This window comes from Stegostoma tigrinum, chromosome 27, assembly GCF_030684315.1.
Source record: "Stegostoma tigrinum isolate sSteTig4 chromosome 27, sSteTig4.hap1, whole genome shotgun sequence".
Lineage (NCBI taxonomy): Eukaryota > Metazoa > Chordata > Chondrichthyes > Orectolobiformes > Stegostomatidae > Stegostoma > Stegostoma tigrinum.
In genome coordinates, this window is record NC_081380.1 from 35461648 (window position 1) to 35483890 (window position 22243).

At 39.5% G+C, this 22243-nt stretch overlaps 1 protein-coding gene across 2 annotated transcripts in view; it reads right to left on the reverse strand.

The window, feature by feature from the left end:
- Nucleotides 1-354: 354 nt before the first annotated feature.
- akap10 (A kinase (PRKA) anchor protein 10) overlaps nucleotides 355-22243 on the reverse strand; it is an 81955-nt gene continuing 60066 nt past the window's right edge. Inside the window, exons 8-16 of one of the 2 annotated variants that reach the window (XM_048557235.2) lie at nucleotides 18526-18662; nucleotides 17334-17478; nucleotides 16298-16474; nucleotides 14409-14518; nucleotides 13344-13426; nucleotides 12470-12522; nucleotides 9114-9209; nucleotides 8991-9027; nucleotides 355-2971 (exon numbers count right to left, since the gene is read on the reverse strand). In XM_048557235.2, coding sequence (XP_048413192.1) covers nucleotides 9013-9027; nucleotides 9114-9209; nucleotides 12470-12522; nucleotides 13344-13426; nucleotides 14409-14518; nucleotides 16298-16474; nucleotides 17334-17478; nucleotides 18526-18662 — 816 coding nt within the window. In that variant the 3' untranslated portion in view covers nucleotides 355-2971; nucleotides 8991-9012. The remainder of the gene's footprint in view (nucleotides 2972-8990; nucleotides 9028-9113; nucleotides 9210-12469; nucleotides 12523-13343; nucleotides 13427-14408; nucleotides 14519-16297; nucleotides 16475-17333; nucleotides 17479-18525; nucleotides 18663-22243) is intronic. The other variant, XM_048557236.2, reaches the window with a different exon arrangement.

A 22243-nucleotide genomic window follows, 5' to 3' on the forward strand; every position in this document is an offset into this window, starting at 1 on the left:
AATTATTTTGTCTCACTTCAATTTTTTTTTAAAATCAAGAATGTTGCCATCAGCAGATGTTCATTGTTTCATAATTCTCAAATGTTTCCATGCATTTTTTTCTGAGCACACACATGCCCCATGAGTAGGTTTCCCACAGTGATATCCCTCTTCAGAGCACACGGCTATTTATTTATTTATTTATTTCCCACAATCCAAAGGGAGTGTAGCCAATCCAGTTTCTGCAGAGACACAGAGGGCATTAGGAAACTTGCCGAAAACTCTGGGGACTGTTATCTTGGCTTTCAGGGAAAATACACAGACAAGCAGAGATCAACATATATATGCCAACATCATTGGTAGGATGAACTTACTCAAAGCATTATTGGAATGTATACAACACAGAAGAGTAGAGTAGTGCTCATTTAATAGCGAAACTAGTATAAGATCATTCAGAACGTGTTTCCAATAGGACTTTAGCAACAACTGGAAACTGTTCATTGGCTGGGGGGGTGAACAAAAGGTCATTAATGTAGCTAGAAAGAATGGTTTGTGAAGGAACAAGAACAAATACTGAATTCCCACAACACTGGAGACAAAAGCGTTGTGTGCCTCTTCTGTAACTTTCTGATCCTCCCACTCTCTAGATCTGTACGTCTCTGTCTTTGCTTTCATATGCTGACTTTTTCCACAGTTGCTTCACTCTGTAGTATTACTCCTGCTTCGTATGCATAATTGTTTATTAGGTTCTTACGAAAAGCACCAAGAGTCCAAGATTTACAATGTTGGGAGTCAATGAGATTTTGATTTCTAAGTTTAGATGAGTAATTTCCTCTGCATTTCACTCCCCCTTCCAGCATGGGAGAAAGGAAACAGCAAAGCAAAAATGCTGCAGCCTCATTAAATTTTTGGTTTAAAGTGGTTGAATATTTTATTCAATATTTGATTGGTAGTCAGTTTTTAAAAATTTCAGTTAGACCTGATTCATATATATAAATTAAACAGATTACAAAAAGTATCTAAGATCCTTTTTCAAGGCCACACTTGCCTTAATGGAATGTAATTGGTATTGATTAATTGTTAATCAATCTTCTACAAAGTTAAACCCAATTTACATGAGCAGAACTAAAAAGGCTGTAAAACTTATGCATTTGTCAGTGATTCTATCGAGAACAGGTGCTATGGTTAATGGGAAAGACTTCAAGATCTTTCCACAGTGATGAAATACAATGACCTATATAGTGCGTGTGTTGTTTACACTGCTAAAGGTACCACAGAGGGCTAATGAGTGATTTTCTTTCTCAACAAGCAGTGGAGGTTGGTTCATAGCTTGCAAGTCAAGGTTGAGTCAGCCAGATTTTAGATTGTCAAGGGAGTCAAGAGTGGGTGGGTGGGTCAGGCAAGAAAGTTAAGGCCAAAATCAAATCAGCCATGATTTTATTGAATGGCAAGCCTACTCCTGCTCCTGCTCCTATTTCTATCGCCCTGTAAAATTAACTGAAGGAATTGTAAAAGCAGCACTTCTGGAGTTTTAAAACCAAGGGAAAGTTTTAGAAAGATGGAGGAGTTTGACAATAGACTGTAGGTGCTGGCACTGATATTTGTTGATATTTGCACTGGAGAGGTAATCTTGATTTTCTTCCTTTAGCTAGGGAAGTGCAAGCTCGAGTAGGTTTGGCAGGAAAATATTGAGGGGTCAAATCTGACAGTAATTGCACAAATGATAATTTCAACAGAAAAGCGAAACGAGTGCAAAGCTGGATGGTGCTGTCGTCAAAATAAGTCTAGAACAATGAAACATGGGGTTTGAAGCTCAGTTCAAGATCTGACGAGATATTGAGTTTATGAACTGATTAATCCATTGGAATTTTGCTGCTACTGACCTATACTGTAACTTATTCAAGATGACAAAGGCAGATTACAACAATATCATTTAATTTAAGACTATGGGAGGACCAAAGAGACTGACTAAATGTGTAAACGGAGTGAGCATGACATGGAGGTGGACTTGTTTAAAGTAATCAAGTACAATTGAAAAGGTATAAAAGAAATGAAAAACATTAGCAATGGCCAATGGGCTTATTATAATTATTGATACAAATAAGATGATCTGGTATTTCACTGTACTCCTAGAAACTATTACAAGTCAGAGAGAATGCTACACAAGAGGTTCACCAACCGATCAACAATTCAAGTGAAAGTGTAGCGACCACAATGGTTAGGATTTCTTCCCTCCCATGTACTCAAAAATCAGAAAATACACTTCAAGCCGTTCTCAACAATATATGTATTTTAAATCAAACACAATTAAATAGGTATGATTTTAGATTAAGTACATGAATACTTATGCATCCAAAAACATAGAAATGGTACATAGTACCAAAAACCTACACACAGCCTTTGTTTGCCTGTTTCTGTGATAATACTCAATCTCAATACAATTAGGTAGCATCTGAGTAAATATCTCCATTTATCAGATATCAGCTAGAAACATGAGAGGATTTCAAAAATCTTTACAATACAAAAATCGGAGTTTGCTTTTTCTACTCTGCCGATTTTTTGAACGAAAATCCTGAAGGTATCTAAGGGCTTGACAATAAAACAGACTGCAACAAACCAATGGAGTGCCATTTAGAACACAGCAAAGCTCTATTATAATAGTCACTTCAAATTGTCTCAAAACTATACACCCAGAACCCAGAAAAGAAAATAGCGCTTTGTAATCCTTTGATTTGCAACTCATTGCAGCAACTTCATAAGAAAACCCTTCGTAGTACCCTGACTGGTATTAAAGTTGTTGAAACGTGTGGGGAACTAGAGGCTGGCGATCCTGGAATGCATAGTTTTCTTCATACAAACAACGGAGTAGTATCAGACTGTGTACGGTGTCATTTCATGACTGTGTTAACAGAAAGGAGATGGCTTCAGCTGGACGTGAAGTGAAGCTGTTTGATGAGGGGAGTACAGGAACCAATTCTTCTTTTAGTCATAGCTGTAATTAGGTCAAAGAAAACAATCAACTTGTAGCTTACAAAATGCATGCGTTGCCTTCAGGAAACAAAACAAAGATATTTAATAATTTTCATTGCAACTGTAATCTATCATATACAATATGTAGGAACAGCTATTCAATGCTGCATGTACTTTCATAACACACTACATTTAGTCCATTGGTCATAGTCCATTACCCTGCATACAGTCGAGGAAGTCAACTGAAGTGACTGCAACAAAACCAAAAAGTGCCCTTTGAACTTGCAATGCCCTTGTTTAATAGTCACTTCAAATATTCTCAAAGCATACAACTAGAATAAAAAAATTCTTACAACTTTCTAAAGCCATTACTGCTTTTTTCCCCCTCCTGTTCTTTGTCCACCATCCGAGTTTCACCCAACTGCTGCTCCGAACAGTAATATTACTGCAAAAACCCTTCCTCTACTTTCAGCCCTTCTTGTATCTCCAGGCCTTGCCAGCATGTAATATTTGTGCGATCAGATGGACCGTTAGACCGAAGAATGGCATTTGGAGTTTAATCTGTAAGGTGTTGCATTTTGATAGGGTAAATCAGGGCAGGGCTTATGACTTAATGATAGGGTCCTCGAGAGAGCTGCTGAACAGAGACACCTTGGGTTGCAGGGTCGTAGTTCCTTGAAAGTGAAGCCCCAGTTGACAGGTTAGTGAAGGCAGTGTTTGGTACACTTGCCTTTATTAGTCAGTGCATAGATTATAGGAGCTGGGATGTCATGTTGCAGCTGCACAGGACATTGGTGAGGCCACTTTTAGAAAACTGCTTTCAATTCTGGCCTCCCTGCTATCAGAAAGGTATTGTTAATCTTGAAAGGCTGCAGAAAAGATTTACAAGGATGTTGCCAGGACTGGAGGGTTTGAGCTTCAGGGAGAGGCTGAATAGGCTGGGGCTATTTACCCTGGAGTGTCAGAGGTTGAGGGGTGATCTTGTAGAGGTTTATAAAATCATGAGGGGCATTGGTGAATAACCCAGGTCTTTTTCCCAGGGTAGGAGAGTCCAAAGATAGAGGGGATAGGTTTAAGGTGAGAGGGAAAAGATTTAAAAGGAACCCAAGGGTCAATGCTTTCACACAGAGGGCAGTGCGTGGGTGGGGGGGGGGGGGGGGGGGTGGGGGGGAAGAAGAGAGAGAGAGGAGAGGCTGGTACAATTACAACAATTAAAAGGCATCTAGATAGTTGCAAAAATAGGAAAGATTTAGAGGGATATGGGCCAAGTGCTGGCAAATCAGACTGGATTAAGTTAGGATATTTGGTCAGCATGGATGAGTTGGACCGAAGGGTCTGTTTCCGTGCTGTACTGCTGTATGACTATGAGTCTATTCGTGGTCCTTCTGTTGTGCCCAATGATTCAGTCACAAGATATACCACACAATCTCAGCAGTTTTGAGTTAGTTACAGAACATAGAACAATACAGCGCAGAACAGGCCCTTTGGCCCTCGATTTTGCGCCGACCTGTGAACTAATCTAAGCCCATCCCCCTACACTATCCCATCATCATCCATTTGCTTATCCAAGGACTGTTTAAACACCCCTACAAATGTGTCTGAGTTAACTACATTGGCAGACAGGGCGTTCCACGCCCTTACCACTCTGAGTAAAGAACCTGCCTCTGACATCTGTCTTAAATCTTGCTGTAGATAACAGCACCGTTATACAACAGAAAAAAAAATTACACTTGCACCAGATTTTTGGGCTGCTTCTGTTCACTGCACCCTAGGGAACTCTTATGACTGCTCAAGATTCACTTTTGCAGTTTAAGAAGTCATGTGAAATCCTTGAGATCCACTGCAGGTGCTGAACTCATGCTATTCTTGTTTGCATAGCTGTTGTGAAAGCAGGTGTTGCATTTAATAGCTGAAGCATGGTATTAAAACCACAGCTGCATGAAGAATCTCAATTTGCCATGATCAGCAGCCACTGAAAACAAGATTAAAAATTGTCTGGCAGGATCTATTCCGATTGTTTTCTGCTTCTCTTATTTCACACAATGTATGAAATGAAGCTCTAAACAGACAATACATCCTTTGTTCGTCTGCTTCTTCATTTTTAAAACAGAAGTACAGACTGTATGATACAATTCTGTTGTAATATTACTTTCCAAATACATTTAGGAAAAAAATGCAGTATCAGTGATGAATTGTTCGGATGTACTTTGTATCTCACATGCAAAATTAACAAGTACAAAATTGTTGGTTGTGAGTTCATCCAATATAGACTGACTGGACACAAAAAAAAGGATAGATATTTAAAACCAAGTTTAAAACAACAAATTACATTTTCAACTTCTCTGATGAAGAAACTTTGTTAATAAAGCAGAGGAAAGTCAGTCAATTTCCTACAGCAACAGCGTCAGTCTGACATTGACAGTCAATTCCTAGGAACAAACTGATTAATCCATTAAATGTTGCCAAAGATTGAGTGGGGTAAAATGTTCCATTGAGATATTTTATACATATTCAACTAGTCATAAACTTGGAGCAAATATCTCAGCCTGCTTTGAGACAGTGAGATCATTGATCTTTCATATTAATAATTCATTTCTCTACGATGTAATGCTAACCAATAGTTCCATCAGTAGTTTGTGAGAAACAAAATTCTCTTGCAATAAATGCATTTAGATTCATTTCAGCAACTTGATTTGGCTGACTGAACTGCTACAAAATGCTTTTCTTAATCTGCACATCTCCTTACACAATATAGACAAAATGGAAATTGTATTTAGTCCTAATTCCCTCCCTCAACCCATTTTCAGAATAGGCCTTCCCTGTTTAATGCATGCTTCAACATCGCGGCTTCAATCGAGTGCAGTTTCAGATTAGGGAACGTTCTCCAAATAGCTTTGGTCTACACTTAGCACAGTTATGGAACACACTTATGTCTTTTTATAAAAAACAAACACTTGCCTCCCATTCACCGTCTCCCTTCCCAACCCTCCCATGCTGCCCTTCTTGCACTCCTCCTCACTGCAAGCAGGAAGGTTGGAAAAGCAGTGCTGCCGAGGAGTTGCCAAGGGGCAGCGTGGTGCTCAGTCGTTAGCATTGCTGCTTTACAGCGCCAGGGTCCTAGGTTTGATTCCAGGCTCGGGCGACTGACTGTGTGGAGTTTGCACGATCTTCTTGTGTCTGCATGGGTTTCCGTCAGCTGCTCCAGTTACCTCCCACAGTTTAAAGATATGCAAATTAGACAACTGGCCAGGCTAAATTGCCCATAGTATCTAGAGTTATGCAGGCTGGGTGGATTAGTCACAGGAAATGTGGTGTTACAATGATAGGATTGGGGCGGGGGGGGGGGGGTGCATCTGGGTCAGATGCTCTTCAGAGGGCTGGCGAGGACTTGAGCTAAATGGCATGCTTTCACACTGATTCTAAGTTTGAAGTTTGGGAGATTTTTAGAAACCAGTAAAGGGTGACTGAAAAATGAGTGAGGAAGAAATAGACAATAGTAAACAAAAAGGGAAACATAAGAGATTGAGATCTTGTACAAATAGCAAAACAATAGTGAAAGTAAACGTAGAACCTTTGAAAGTTGAGATAGAAGAAATTATAATGGGGAATAAGAATATGTCAAAGATGTTCAACAAATATGTTGTATCTTACACGGTAGAAGAGACAAAGAGTGGGAAGCCAATGATCTAATAGGAGGAATTCAAAGGCTTCAAACTCAAACATCTTGCAAATGTACTCCCAAAAGATACATATCAGGACCCGTTGCAAGTTCTGAAACACCGATTGACGCAATTATCTGTTAAGTTTAAAAACTTCCAGTAAGCACTTAACCCACACTAGTAGACCTTTGGAAAAATCTCCAACCTTTTATAGCACTTGGTGTTGTATTTCAACTCAGATTCAGAGATTTTACAAGATTCCATCTCATTTACACAGATAGATCCCCAGGAAGAGACAGACAGTTTAAAACCATGAATAACTTATATGGAACTCACCAACTAAAATCTCCCTCAGGGAACCTCAACTCTCCACCCCGACTCCTCTTTGATCCTCCACCAACTACCCTGCCCGTATCTCTTATACTCATTCACCCACCTGCTACCCTACCTGCTTAACTTCTCTCCTTGGCATCTCAAAAAGGTTTTGGATATTTAAACTGTTAATTTCCTTGGGAATGTAGCTGGTAGTGTCATAAGAGGAGGAAATGGCTTTTGCACATGTTTGCCACCTTCATTGTGAAGATTCTTGTGGTGGGCAAATTCTGCAGAATCCACTAATAGGAGTCAGCACAAAGAAATTGCAGATTAAAAAAAAAACTGAGTAACTTTCATCTAAAATCCTAGTATTGACCCAGATTGGAAAACTTGGGCCAAGCAAAAAATACTAATTTAATGAGTACTGGAGAAGTTATTGGTCTATAAGTCGAAAAGTCTCCTGCACCTAATGGCGTAGAACTAGATTTCTAAAAGATGTGGCTGCAGAGATAGTGTATGCACTTGGTTGTGATTTTTAAAAATTTCTTAGGATCTGCAATTATTCCAGTGGATTGCAATAAAGCAACACAACATTGCAACGCCAGAAAGGTGGGGAGACAGAAAACAGAACCACATCAGTTGTAGGAAAAATGTTGGAATCCATTAGTAAGTAGAATTAACAAGTACTTAGAAAATCATGATTAGACAATGTCAGCAGTTTCAGAAAAGGGCAATGATCAGTGACAAACTTATCAGAGCTCTTTTTTTTGAAAAGGATATACCTAACAAGATGGATAAAGGGAAACCAGTGGAAATAACATATTTGGATTATTAAAAAGGTATTAACTGCCACAGGAAGGATAAGGGCTCCTGGGTTTTGAGGTATTAGTATGGGCAGATGATTGATAAACGAACAAACAATAAGAATAAATGGGCCATTTTTAAATTAATGAGGTGGGTCTGGGTCAGATGCTCTTCAGAGGGCTGGTGAGGACATGAGCCAGATAAGGTCAGAAGTCACATGACACCAGATCACAATCCAAAATGTTTATTTGAAATCACAAGCTTTCAGAGTGCTGCTCCTTCATCAGGTGAGGTGGCTCCTCCTGACAACAGAGTAGCGCTCCAAAAGCTTGTGATTTCAAATAAACCTGTTGGATTATAACCTGGTATCGTGGAACTTCTGACATTTTAAAAATTTGTCAGCTGTTATTAGTGCAGTCACGCAAGCATTTAATTGGGACATCAGCTTACAATGATTAAGATGGAGGGATTGTGTGGAACATGTCTAACTGGAGACGACATGAAACTAGATAGGCAAGTTAGTGTTCAGAACTATGCAAAATATTTTTAAAACATATAGTCTAGTTTTTGGGCAAGAAGTTAGAACATAATGGAAGAAAATGTGACAAATTTTATTTTGGCAGGAAACATAAAACAATCTTTTTCTACATGGCGTAAAACTATTAAATGTGCGTGTACCCACAAGGCTGAGAGTGTGTATGAAGGCAGGAAAAAGGAAAATAGATGATAGAGAGACAGAAAGAAAAGGTACAATAAAAGGTTCCTGCCAACGATGAATATAGTGTTTTGTTTAAAAAAATGTCTACCAATGTAGCTTTATAGAGTCATAGTGTAATACAGCATCGAAACAGGCCCTTTGGCCCCAACTGGCCATGGTCCCCACTCAGCTCATTCCAATTGCCCGCATTTGGTCCATATCCCTCCAAACCCTTCCTATCCATGTACCTATCCAAATGATTTTTAAATGTTGCTATTGTACCTGCCTCAACCACTTCCTCTGACAGCCCACTCCATATAAGTGCCACTCTCTGCGTGAAAATAAGTTTACTGTATATGTCTGATGTTGGTTTGACTTTCCAAAGTGCAGCACCTCACATCTGTATTGAATTACATTTACCAATCCTCAGCCCACTTCCCCATCTGATCAAGACCCCTCTGTAATTTTAGTTGCACCAACTGCCTAAAATTCACAAACCATTGAATGTTGATTATTGGTTACCATTTTCAACACTCATACCTGGGATGTGAAAAATTAGCACTTACCTGAGACATACAAATGTTTTCTTTACATTCTGGTCCACTGTGAACAACACAACATGTTATTTCAGCAGTTCTTAACAGTAATATTGTTAAAGATGTAGTGTTTCAGCAGCACTAATTCATTACCTTTGTGGACTTTGCGACAGGTGGCTCACTTTGTGCTTGTTGTACAACGTCATTGACTATCATCTTGGCAATCCGCCATGCCATCTCTTCCTGTGCCTAAAACAGAAACAACTTCACAATCTTATACTGTTACATGACTGGTGAATGGATTAAAATAGAGTTTTATCCAATTAATTCCTTAGTTTCAAAAACAAAAGTTGCTGGAAAAGCTCTGTGGTAGCATCTGTGAAGTAAAATGTCAGAGTTTCTCTAGTTTCATCACTGTCGTTTTACCCTCCCTTTTGTGAATTTTTAAAAAATATATATATTCATTGGATATGGGCTTCTCCAGCTGGGCCAATGTTTATTGCCCTTCCCTTGTTCCCCTTGAGAAGGAACTGGTCAGCTATCTTCTTGAACCGCTATAGTCCATTTGGTGTAAATACATCTACATCTACAACACTACTCGGGAGGGAGTTCCTGGATTCTGTAACATAGCCATCACACCCATCTCGATGTGAAACATCGCACAATTGAGGGGAATTCGATGCAGTTTTCCAACAGCATTCAAGTTGGAGGGAAGGGAGGTTAGCCATTACTATTGCACATATAGCAGCTTCGGAATCTAACTGGAACTTGAGGTACACAATCTAAATTATGGATCATATATCTAGGAGGTGAAAGCCAATGATACAAGTTGTGCACACAACTGTGATACTTTTAAATATTAGAATCTGACCAACAAGATATGAGATCAGAAAGGTGATAAATAAATATTGACCAAGTATTCAAAATTCTTAAGGGAAAGATAAATTGAACCCTGAAAATGTGCAAACTTCTTATTAACTGGCACCTATGGTTTAGCTGGTAGCACTCAACCGAGTCAGAAGTTTAGGGGCTCCAGACACACACTAAATTTAAACTTCAATACAATACCAGTTCAAGTGATTTAGATAAAGATCCCTCAGCAATATCTGATGTGGAAGGGCTGCCCTCAGCCAACATCATAAAAACAGATTTCATAATCATTCACCTAATTGTTGCTTGTGGATTTTACTGTGCACATTATGGCCATTGTGTTTACCCAATAATAAACAGCATCTGCACAACGCAATTCATTGAATGCAAATGGCTTTGGGAAATACTACAAGTGCTAATTCCCACTTTTCATCACTGAGGAAACAACATTCATTCTATCTAAAGAAAGTTACCCACTAAGATTTCTACAGAAGCATCACCCACCGGCCTGATACCCTCCGTATGCGCACCCATTGTGCAGGGTACAGTTACCTTCCCAAGTTTAATTGAGTGGTTGTGGAGAAGGGTTAAATGTTGATTAATTCAATTCTACCATAATATTCAACAGTTACAATCAAATATGATCAAATCAAATTTGGGTATTTACAGAAAATATTTTTGACTAGTTCACTATTGAGAAGAGGAGAAAAATAAAAGACAGAGGCATAATTTACAAAAAGAGAATCAGAATCCAACACAAAATTAACACAAGTGGCAGATTCATACATAATGTTACAAAGCACCTCAGGGATAAGGATAGAAGGTTACGCCGAAAGAGAAATATTGACGGGTTGGATGCAAGTTCAAAACACAGAATGGAGATGAGGATTTTATGAAAAGGTGGAAATGACAATAGGCTGATATTAAATGTGAACGTTAAATGGAGACCAATGCCCATAGGCTGTTGTGTGTTAATCACGGCTATAAATAAATGTGGTACTAGTTAATTCTGATATGGATCATAAAAATACAGGAAATACCAATCATGTTTGAAAACAATCTGAATTTTCTGTAGCTAGAGACTGGAATTAATTAAATTCATGCAACATATGTGGTATAAATGAATAACAAAATCAACGTGTACTGATCCCTAGTGACCTCTTCAAAAACATTAGAAGTTGCAGGAGTGGGAAAGATCATTTCGTCTATATAGTCACACTAGTTTTCTGGCCATATCTGGCAGATGAATGGGTTGGCTTTTCTGACTGTGCTGTTAAAGTAGATGAGCTCTTTCCTGCAGCACTGCGTGGCCAAACAAGGTGTCTGTTCATTGCAGTGAATTGAGGGGAATGTAGGTTAGGTTATTTCATTTTTGGATTAGGATTATTCCACTGCACAACATTGTGGGCCGAAGGGCCTGTACTGTACTTCTCTATGTTCTATGTAATACAAATTATTTTTGATTTCCAATTTTGAACTCTCAGAATTAGGAGACTTTTTATATTTTTAATGGACAAGGTAATCAGAGGAAAGTGCAAAGGTCATGTTCATGTCAGTGTAGCAGTAAGACTACATCCATAATTGTTTGGGAGCATTGAACTTAAACATTGCTAAAAGGAAACACAAAGTCCATCAAGACTGGAAGGCAAGAAACTGAACATTGAAAAGGAACGCCAATGTATACAGCTTGAGGAGAGGGTTTGACTGGTTGGACCGTGGTTGGCATAGACCTGCAGCTGGACTCTGACATAGGGAATAAAACATCGACTGGAAGTCTGATACACTCCATCAATGAGAAAGGTACGTTTGCTCAAACTCCTGCCTATTTGGAGCAGAGTATTGTGTGTAACCATGTACCACTTCTGTCACACACAAAGCCGAAATGATTATCTTAAATTGTTTCCATTGTAATTCTTAGCACAATTAGAATTATTTAGTAAATGCTGTTCAACAGTAGAATCACATCTAGTGCCAGACATTATGTTCAGAGTTTTGAGAGAATGGTTGTGAGCACGCTGCCCATTTTGGACAGTTAAAGGCACATGTATTTGACAGTGAGACCTACATACTACATTACACATTTGTCTCGTAGTCAGAAAATTTTTGGTGTGATAGCAGTAGCCCATTAGTGGAGAGTAGTATTGAGATATTTAGCTAACCGGAGTCAACCTGCCTGGTTTGAAATTAATCAGCTTACTAAAATCAACAGTTCACAGATCCTGCCACATCTGCATGTCAACCATGATCCAACCAATCAGCGCCCTATTCTCATGTGTGAATTGGTGTTCTCTTCTAAAGTTTTGTTTCCTACATCCCAGTCCTGTTAAATGCAAGACTAAAAGCTTGTTTCTTTTTAGACATGTTATAATTACGTTACTGTCAATGAAAATTATTGTGCTTGTCACATTTTCTGATGCGAGGATGAACTGTTGACTTCTACTGGAACAGTGTACGATGATGCAAGGGATGTGGAAGAGTCTACCAACACTGTAGAAGGTGACATTCTTGTGACACTTTACCAACATCACCTTAAACATTCCAACCAAACCGAGAATTGCTTTGCAAGTTATAAATTACTGATGTTTCAGAGTAAAGGATGACCTAATTTTAAAAACTTTCAGTCAAAATAAAATATTTACCTCATCTGTGCTCCCTTGTACCCATTTTTTCATGGCCTGTGAAAACATGGAACCTGTTTGATATAATATAAAAATAGGTTTTAAAAAAAGTAATTTTGACTAGGAGTGTGTAGAATCCCTCCTGGTTATAGCTTCCAGGAAGATAACAAGCCTGTTTATAAGGTGGTAAGACGATGGTCGAGAGTTTAATATAGTAATGCTGTTGTTTTTTATGCTCCATTTAGCACAGTTGCTGATGTCAGTGACGATTACAGATTGTTAATTGGAATGATCCACTGGGTGAGCCTTTAATCTCCACCAGTTCTGTCAGGGGTAAGTAACAATTCATGGGAGGAGGAGGAGGAGGGAGGAGGAGGGAGGAGGAGGGAGGAGGAGGGAGGAGGAGGGAGGAGGAGGGAGGAGGAGGGAGGAGGAGGGAGGAGGAGGGAGGAGGAGGGAGGAGGAGGGAGGAGGAGGGAGGAGGAGGGAGGAGGAGGGAGGAGGAGGACAAGAAGTGAGCAAAAAGCAAATCGTGGCTGGTTCAGGGCCAGTACTCGTTAACAACATTCACTTTCTACATTTTTTTTGTTTCCATGTCTCCATTCCTTCCCTTCTGAAGTCACCTTGCATAATATATTGAACAAGTTATTTGTCAGCCAGTGTTTGTGAAGTACTACACAAACCATGTTGCTAGACTGTAAAATATTCACAAGGTTTCCTTATATCAGATCTGAAGAATTCCATAAGAACTTACATTTATATGGTGCCTTTAATGTAGTGATACGTCCCAAGGCATGTCACTGGAGTGTAATTCAGACAAAAACGGACACCGAGTCAATGACTGAAAAACAGCTCGAACATCTCTCAAATATAAACAATGTGGGTGAACACTTACCTTTTGACTTTTTTACATCAGGCTCCGGTTCAGACTCTCTTATAAACTGGCCAAGTTCATTTATCTTCCCAAATGTCATTTTCCTAACAAATAAATCAAGAATAATTTTGACACAATTGACAAAATTAAAACAATTTAGTGCTCCCTCACATTGTGTGTTATGTGCCATAGTCTGGACTGACACACCTCTCTATTAGAAATGGATGTCCCTGTAAGGTAACAAGTTAGTCTAAGTGCAAACCAAATTGAATAGACTTAAGAAACATGATCTATGGTATGGCTGGTAGGGAACGCTAAATGTAATCTAAGTTAATAAATGTACTGAGCTATAAGAGGAATAGATAAAATAGATGAAATTGCTCTTTTTTTTTAATAAGTGCCTCTAACTGTAGCGGGTTCCAAGCTTTTGTTAAATGTTTAATAATACAGAACTCAGTTATGTCTGAATGAGCCTAAGGATATTACCGTTTACAACGCCCAGTAACAAGAACTTTTAAAGGAGAACTTTCGAGTTGAATCACAAGCAACTGTAAATGATTAGAGTGGAATGGTTTTGCAGTTTACGACATTCCGCACTAAAAGAGTGAAAGCAATTGGCATTTTTGTCAAATTAAGTGCTACATATTTTTAAAAAGCACAATTTCAGTTAGTCTTGGTATCATAATGTAAATGTTTTAGTTTTTTTTAAAAATGATCTGGAAGTTTGTGCTTTTTGTCTCAAATCCTCTCTGGACATGTATTACAAAACAGCTGTTTTGCAGACAAGAAAAGACCAGCTGGCTCATTCAGCCTATTCCACATTAATGTGACGCCTTGAGCATAGCAATACATATATTCCCCCAATCCACCAAGTAACTTGCAATTTCCTGGGAGGTACAGAAAACAAAAACAAGACAATTAGGGAAATATAACTTCCTCTGAATGAAGCAGCTTAATGTACCTAATAGTGCAGCTAACAATTTTTTCATTTGCACGCTGATGTGAATTTAGCAAGTATTCAGTGACAAAACTAACAGAGAACATGAGCTTCCCAACTGAAGTATTTCCAAAATTGGTGTAACTCACCCTGCAAAAGTCCTGTGATACAAAGATTCTGGTTCTAGACTTGCAGCATCAACGACTATTGCTTCATCAAAGTTTTTCAGGATTTTTACTGTGGCCTTTCTGGTGCCGTGCTATTTAAAAGAGGTTAATATCAATGTTGATACAAAAACAAAGTTATACTGCTTATATTTATCCTGGTCAAGCTGCGGGCAGTGGTGAGTGCGCATGAAGTATCAAAGAAACACAGTTTGAGGCAGCACTCTGCAAGAACAATTTAACTAGTTCCATGCCACTGCCCTTCGACTGCAGCCCTTTCAATACCTGCTGGTAATTATTTAATTCTGTTTTGAAAGCCACAATGCAATTTTCCTTCAAAAGCTTTTCAGGCACCAAATTTTAGATATCATCCGCAACATCTGCTTCTATTGTCATTCACTGTAACTTAGTGGCCAACAGTATTCAACCCTTCCACTAATGGGAACAGTTTGTCTTCATCTATATGTATGAACGGTCATCATTTGAAGGACCACTTTCAACCTTTGCTTCTCTAAGATGACAGACAGCAATTCCAATCCAAGCATTTGAAGTCCTTCATCCTTGGAACCATTCTCCATTCTTCTTCCCACCTTCCTTAATATCATCATACCAGAATTAGACAACACTCCACAGTCTCTTTGGACTGTGGAAAGAAACCAGAGCTCCTGGAAGAAACCCACACAGAGGGAGAATGTATAAAATTCAGTCACCTGGGGGTGGAATTGAACCCAGAATCCTGGTGCTGTCAGGCAGCAAAGCCAAGAACTGAGCCACTGTGCCACTCTACTGTTGCTGAGCCAGCGTTTCATGAAAGGTTCACCATCATTTCTTTGCTTTTGTATTTATAAAGACCACAATCCTGTGTTCTTTTTTAAAAAATTTTCTCAACCTTTTTCAATAATTTGTGCACAAATACCTCAGGCCTCTCTGTTCCTATACTTCCTTTCGAATGGTAGCTTTTAGTTTATATTAGATCTTCTTGGTCTTCCATTAATATGCATCACCACAAACTTCTCTGCATTAAAATTCATGTCACAAATCTACCCATTCCACCAGATGATAGATGTCCTCTTCAAATTTAACTCTTCCATTCCCACAGTTTACATCTAACTTTTGTCATCCGAAATTAAACGTTACAATCGATAATAAATGCCTGAAGTTGCATGGGAGAATATAAATCCTGTTTGACCAAATCCAGTTAAAAAACAGCAATTAATGCTTTTGGCTACACACCCATCCATTCATATTTGGCTCTTAGGGAACAAAATTCCCAGCATGGACCTGTTAATAGTGAATTGCCTGTTTCTGTTCAGTAAATAGTATGTAATTCTGCCAGGAATCATAGGATAAGACAGTCCAGAATTTTGACAGGTCATCCAGGTGTTAAATCTGTCTCAGACAAAACATTGTCTCAGAATTACAGTTCCATTCTCAGAGCTATTATTTTATCTCTTCAAGGGGATATGACTTATTAACATTCATTTTTAGTGAATTCTGGAGCACTGCTCTTCCTTCAATCAATTCCATAAAAACAGACTGAATAATCTTGTGTGTTATTTGCTGTTTGTGCAACCTGCTGTATACAAATTGGCTGCTGTACTTGAGCTTGACTTCATAACATCAGTAAATTTCAAGAGTAAATTTGATGGGGACCAATTATTTTGCAATATTCTGAAGGCATGAAAAACCATGTGAATTAAAGCGTGTTTTCCTTCAATTCTATGATAACAAGGTGGCCTTTTTTAAAAAAAAGTATGCAAGTGACAAAATAAGGTGGATCTAACACTCCAGTACATTCTAAAATATAGGCTAAGAATATGAACTACAAAATCAGATGTATGTTAAAATATTCTGAAAACAAAGGCCTTCCATACCTGTGCTGCACAACCATCAGATAAGCCTGTGCTGGGCTCGTGTTCATGAGGGCTATTTGGTCCTTGGCCAAGAAAGGGAGTGTAGGCTCCAGTAAATTCATCATTCCGTACTGAATGGATGAGATCATTCAAGTACTTGTAATACAAGTTACTAGTCAAGAAACCAGGTAAGTAAACCTGAAAGGCAGAAAAGAACAGGTTATTTATAAATGAAGATGAAGAAAACAATCAGTATTTACCATCAAGCACTGCAGTCAACATTTACAGATTGTCCTTGTTCTAAAAGTCAGCCAAATTGGCTAATCATATTTGTGCTTCACCCCATTCTGTTCCACCACTAAATTTCTCTCGTCATAATTCATTTGCGTTGTACTTATGAATTTTCAGGTACCAAACTGAAGACAAAGTCTAATGCACTTAATAGCTCATAAGTCAATTATACCTTCTTTAATAACACATTCATACATTGTTGATTCATACATTGTTGATTGTCCATCACTAATTGTCCTTGAGAAGATGGCAGCAAATTACCTACGTAACAACGGAATAGCTTGACAGGGCATTTCACAGACAACCACACTGCCGAGTCTGGCGTCAGTCCAGGCCAGACTTACAAGGACAAAGACGTTTTTTTTTGGCCAGAAGTCACTGGTGAATCAGATGCTTTTCGTAAGTGTCCGGAAGGTTTACAGTCACCTCTAGTAGAAACAACCTTGTTTGCCAGACTCATAATCCTCAGCTGCCGTAGTGCAGCAACATAACCACTACACTACAGTAGCCAATGTGCAAAAACTCATTATCAACCCAATTCAGAAGCTCCATTTATACTATAAAAGCAAAATTAGACATTGAATAAAGAAAACAGAAGTATGCAACAAGCACAAAGTTTATGTCTGCAGTCTTCCTCAGAAAATATTTCCAGAAGTTTTCCAAACTAAGTCCACTGTGCACATTAAATAACAGGAATAAACCAGATTATCATTCAATTTAAAACATGGTTTACATAAGTAAACAGTTAAGGACTGTCCAATCTCACTTTTTCCATTGTTGTCCACGCTTGCCTTAATGGAGTGGTGAAACAGTCAGGGAGTGGTCCTCCTTCTCTGCAGATATTTGATTCTATTTCTAAGCGGACTGTATCATCAAATCCTAATGGGTGTGTAGCTTGCAAAGAAAAGTACCTGTAAACAAAAACACACCAATTAAATAAGTGGTATTACAGGTTTGTCTTGCAATTCTACATGATGTAAATTGATAAGCTGGCCCATGTAAAATACAAAAACATAAATGTTACAAAAAGACTACAGGATCAGGGTACCATGAAGCAATCATTCTGGTGAGGTTGCATTGACTGTAAAATGGCAAGTTTAGCTACCAATTACATGGTTCACTCAAGAGCAGGAGGGGAAGAAGAAAACTGGTGTCCTACACACTCACCATGTATTGAAATGAAGCTTGAAGACAAAAAGGGATATACAAACCTGTAAATTAGATTATGCTCAGAGATAATGGGAACTGCAGATGCTGGAGATTCCAAGATAATAAAATGTGAGGCTGGATGAACACAGCAGGCCAAGCAGCATCTCAGGAGCACAAAAGCTGACGTTTCGGGCCTAGACCCTTCATCAGAGAGGGGGATGGGGGGAGGGAACTGGAATAAATAGGGAGAGAGGGGGAGGCGGACCGAAGATGGAGAGTAAAGAAGATAGGTGGAGAGGGTGTAGGTGGGGAGGTAGGGAGGGGATAGGTCAGTCCAGGGAAGACGGACAGGTCAAGGAGGTGGGATGAGGTTAGTAGGTAGCTGGGGGTGCGGCTTGGGGTGGGAGGAAGGGATGGGTGAGAGGAAGAACAGGTTAGGGAGGCAGAGACAGGTTGGACTGGTTTTGGGATGCAGTGGGTGGGGGGGAAGAGCTGGGCTGGTTGTGTGGTGCAGTGGGGGGAGGGGATGAACTGGGCTGGTTTAGGGATGCAGTGGGGGAAGGGGAGATTTTGAAACTGCTATTCGGTGACTTTTTTTTCCTGACAGTATAATCTAACGGCATTAACTCAGTGCCCCCGCTTCAACTAAATTAGACGTCACATTTCCCGCATACCTCATCCTCTCTTAACATTATCTTTGATGTTTTGTTTTACTTTAGGCTTCTTCTACAAAGCTGAACTATAAAATACAATTCTCAACCTGTCATGGTTTCCACACTAAATATGGTTATTTGTTCTTTCACACTTACTTATCATATAAGATCATGGCATCATTCTGTGCTTCTTGACCATCATATTGCCCACTTTTAGCAGCCAGTTGAGCTTGGAAGTTGTCTGCAGCCAACCAAAACTGCAGTATATTTACAGCTTCTTCTTTCTCCATGTACTAGAAAGAAAGGAAGGATAAAGAGTTAAACCAACCTCACAACCAAATGATAGTATGTGTTAGTCTTACTGAGTGAAGGAAAGCAACCACTTCTGTCAAAACCACAATAGCAAATGAATAACCATAATGTGCTTTCATTGGTGTTGACTGAAGATGTGAAGTTAGTAGGAAAATGTTGAAACCGTCTTCATTTTAAATTGCACTACGGGATCTTTTATTATCCTTTCCATAGGTGGTTACTTCAACAATGCAGCACTGCTTGGTTACTACAACAGTATTTTCCTAGATGTGATCTCACCTCCTGCACAGAGTCCAAAAACCATAAGATGTGGTAGCCAAAATAGGCCATTTGACCCATCAAGTCTGCTCTGATTCAATGAGATCATGGTTTATCTGATAAGCCTCAACTCCACTTTCCCACCTTTTCCCCCATAAACTGATTCCCTTACTGATTAAAAATCTTTCAACTTTAAATATACTTAATGATCCAGCCTCTCCAGTCTCCTGCAGTAAATGAATTCCACAGATCCACTACCCTCTGACCGAAATAAATCATCCTCATGTCTGTCTTAAATGGGTGGCCCCAATTCAGAGGATTATTCCTGCTGATCCTAGACTCATCCATGACGGGAAACAACTTCCCCTCTAATATTTTGCTTGTACCTACAGTCTTTGAACTTGTGAGAATGCTAAGACAACACAAACAAACTGGCACAAAAAAGGTTCAACTTATTTTCAAGGCTTCACACAGAGTAAGGGCAATGTTGACTGGTTCAGCTTGACCTCCTTGACTAGAAACAGTCATGGTAGATATGAGATTGTTGGGGGAAATCAACAGAAAATTGTAAAACTACAGCAGCCTACCCTCCACATGCCACAGGAAGTACACACAAATTACTGTTTAAATGTACCAATTTAATGTATGCAGCAAATCCTATTGGACTTGTCTATAAATTTGACATTGTACGGTAGAGAAAGTGACACAAAACTCTGTTGGAAGTACACCATTCAGGTAGTACTTTGTTCAAAATTATGAAACCAATCGAGATATCACTACAAGATAATAAAATGTGAGGCTGGATGAACACAGCAGGCCAAGCAGCATCTCAGGAGCACAAAAGCTGACGTTTCGGGCTAGGCCCGAAACGTCAGCTTTTGTGCTCCTGAGATGCTGCTTGGCCTGCTGTGTTCATCCAGCCCCACATTTTATTATCTTGGAATTCTCCAGTATCTGCAGTTCCCATTATCCCCGAGATATCACTACATTTGGTCCAAATAAATTCACTATCATGATACATTTCAAGAGTAATCATGATGAATAGAGTTATATCCTGTCTTCCTTTAAAAAAAAGGCATTGACAAACTCCTCTTGGAACACTTAGCGGTGTGAATTCACAACTGTCACATCTCAGATCTTGTCCCCATTCTTCAAACAGTAACACTTCCTCAGACCCGATGTTCAGCTACTCCTAATATCCAACCTAAATCAATTTAACTAACAATCCACTCCCTCCACCATCACCCAAAGCCCATGACCCTTCCTATCAGCATCTGCACAATTTCCTTTCATAACAGTCAAAAGTTAGTTTGTTCTTTCGTTTTGAGGAGGCAGACAATTGAGAACACCATTTGAAACTGCCGCAGGACTGATCAAGTCTGTAGCCAAGCTGCTTGCTTGTCCTCTTTCAAGCTGTTACTAAAAGAATTCCACAACTTTATATGGGTTTTCAGTCTGGAAATGAGAGGCCAATCAAGAGTTTCAATGCTCTCTTTGAAATTGTGATTGTTTACAAACAATCTGGTTATGAAATACCAAAGCCATTTTCTTTATGGCCCCTTACGATCAATAAACAAACATTCAACAATCTTAATAGGAGCATGAATCTCATGTTTTTAACAACTAAGGATCTACAACAATTCATGAATTATTGATTTAAGAAAATTATTCATTACGTAAATTGTTGAAGTCGACTCAAATGTTAAGTTGTGACCTACATCACACCAAGATAACACCAGAAGGCGGCTGCTGACCCTTCGTATTGGCCTGGAACCTCCAGAAATTGAGATTAATTTCCAGGACACTGCTGCAGACAAATCAGGAGAAAAGTATGTGGCAAAAATGTATGTACTTTTTTTCATTTTCTTTGATCGCTTTTGTTGATTAGTCATTTTAGAAGTGCAAATGGTTGAGGCAAAGGAAGGTAAATGTTATCTGACCAAGCACAGTAGTTGGGGCAGGTTGAACAATTGAAATTCCCAGAAATATGCTCAGACTTGGCATTCCTACACCTGGGAACAAATAAAATCCACATTTAGGTAGCCACTACTTCCACAATATGGAAGATGCACAATAAAGAATGTACTTTTAAAAAACTCTAAAAAAGGCAGAATTATAAAAACAGTTCGAAATAAAATTTTATGGAAGTCAAAATGAATGAGAAAGAATGGTGGCAAATAGATTGTACACTTTCTCAAATAAATCTGAACACTTAAGAAGAATTTGCATTATGCAAAAGCATCAAGCAGTTCAGTCCCATACCAATGAAGGATTGAATCACCGTAGTTTTCTAAACCAATGTCTAGCAAGGAAATTTTCTTCGAAATGGAAAATCTGAAGCTATTATTTAGAAACCTTGCTCAAGACTGAATTTCCTAGATCCTCTCCCGAGCAACTGAAACTAAACCAATCCATTCATAACCTTGGTTTTGCATTCAATTTGCACGTCTCCAGTTACTAAGGCTGCCTATTTTTACCTCTGTAATGGCACCAGACTTCACCAGTGCTTCACCTCATCCATCTATTTAAGTTTCTTCTAACTTTAAATTTGACTATGCCAATACACCCTGCATCATTTTCACATATTCTATTCACAGAAAACCTCAGGCCATTCAAAACAAGATAACAAAGTGTGGAGCTGGATGAACACAACAGGGCAAGCAGCATCTTAGGGGCACAAAAGTTGATGTTTCGGGCCTAGACCCTTCATCAGAAAAAGGGGACGAGAGAGGGTTCTGAAATAAATAGGGAGAGGGGGAGGTGGATCAAAGATGGATAGAGAAGATAGGTGGAGAGGAGACAGACAAGTTAAAGGGCAGGAATGGAGCCTGTAGAGGTGAGTATAGGTGGGGAGGTGGGGAGGGGATAGGTCAGTCCGGGGTCGTGGGACAGGTCAAGGGGGCAGGATGAGGTTAGTAGGTAGGAAATGGAGGTACAGCTTGAGGTGGGAGGAGGGGGTAGGTGAGAGGAAGAACAGGTTAGGGAAGCGGGGATGAGTTGGGCTGGTTTTGAGATGCAGTGGGTGGGGGGGGGGGGGGGGGGGGGGGGGGCGGTGGTGCAGATTTTGAAGCTTGTGAAGTCCACATTGATACTATTGGGCTGCACGGTTCCCAAGTGGAATATGAGTTGCTGTTCCTGCAACTTTCAGGTGGCATCATTGTGGCACTGCAGGAGACCCAGGATGGACATGTCGTCTGAGGAATGCGAGGGGGAGTTGAACTGGTTCGCGACTGGGAGGTGCAGTTGTTTACTGCGAACCGAGCGTAGTTGTTCTGCAAAGCGGTCCCCAAGCCTCCACTTGGTT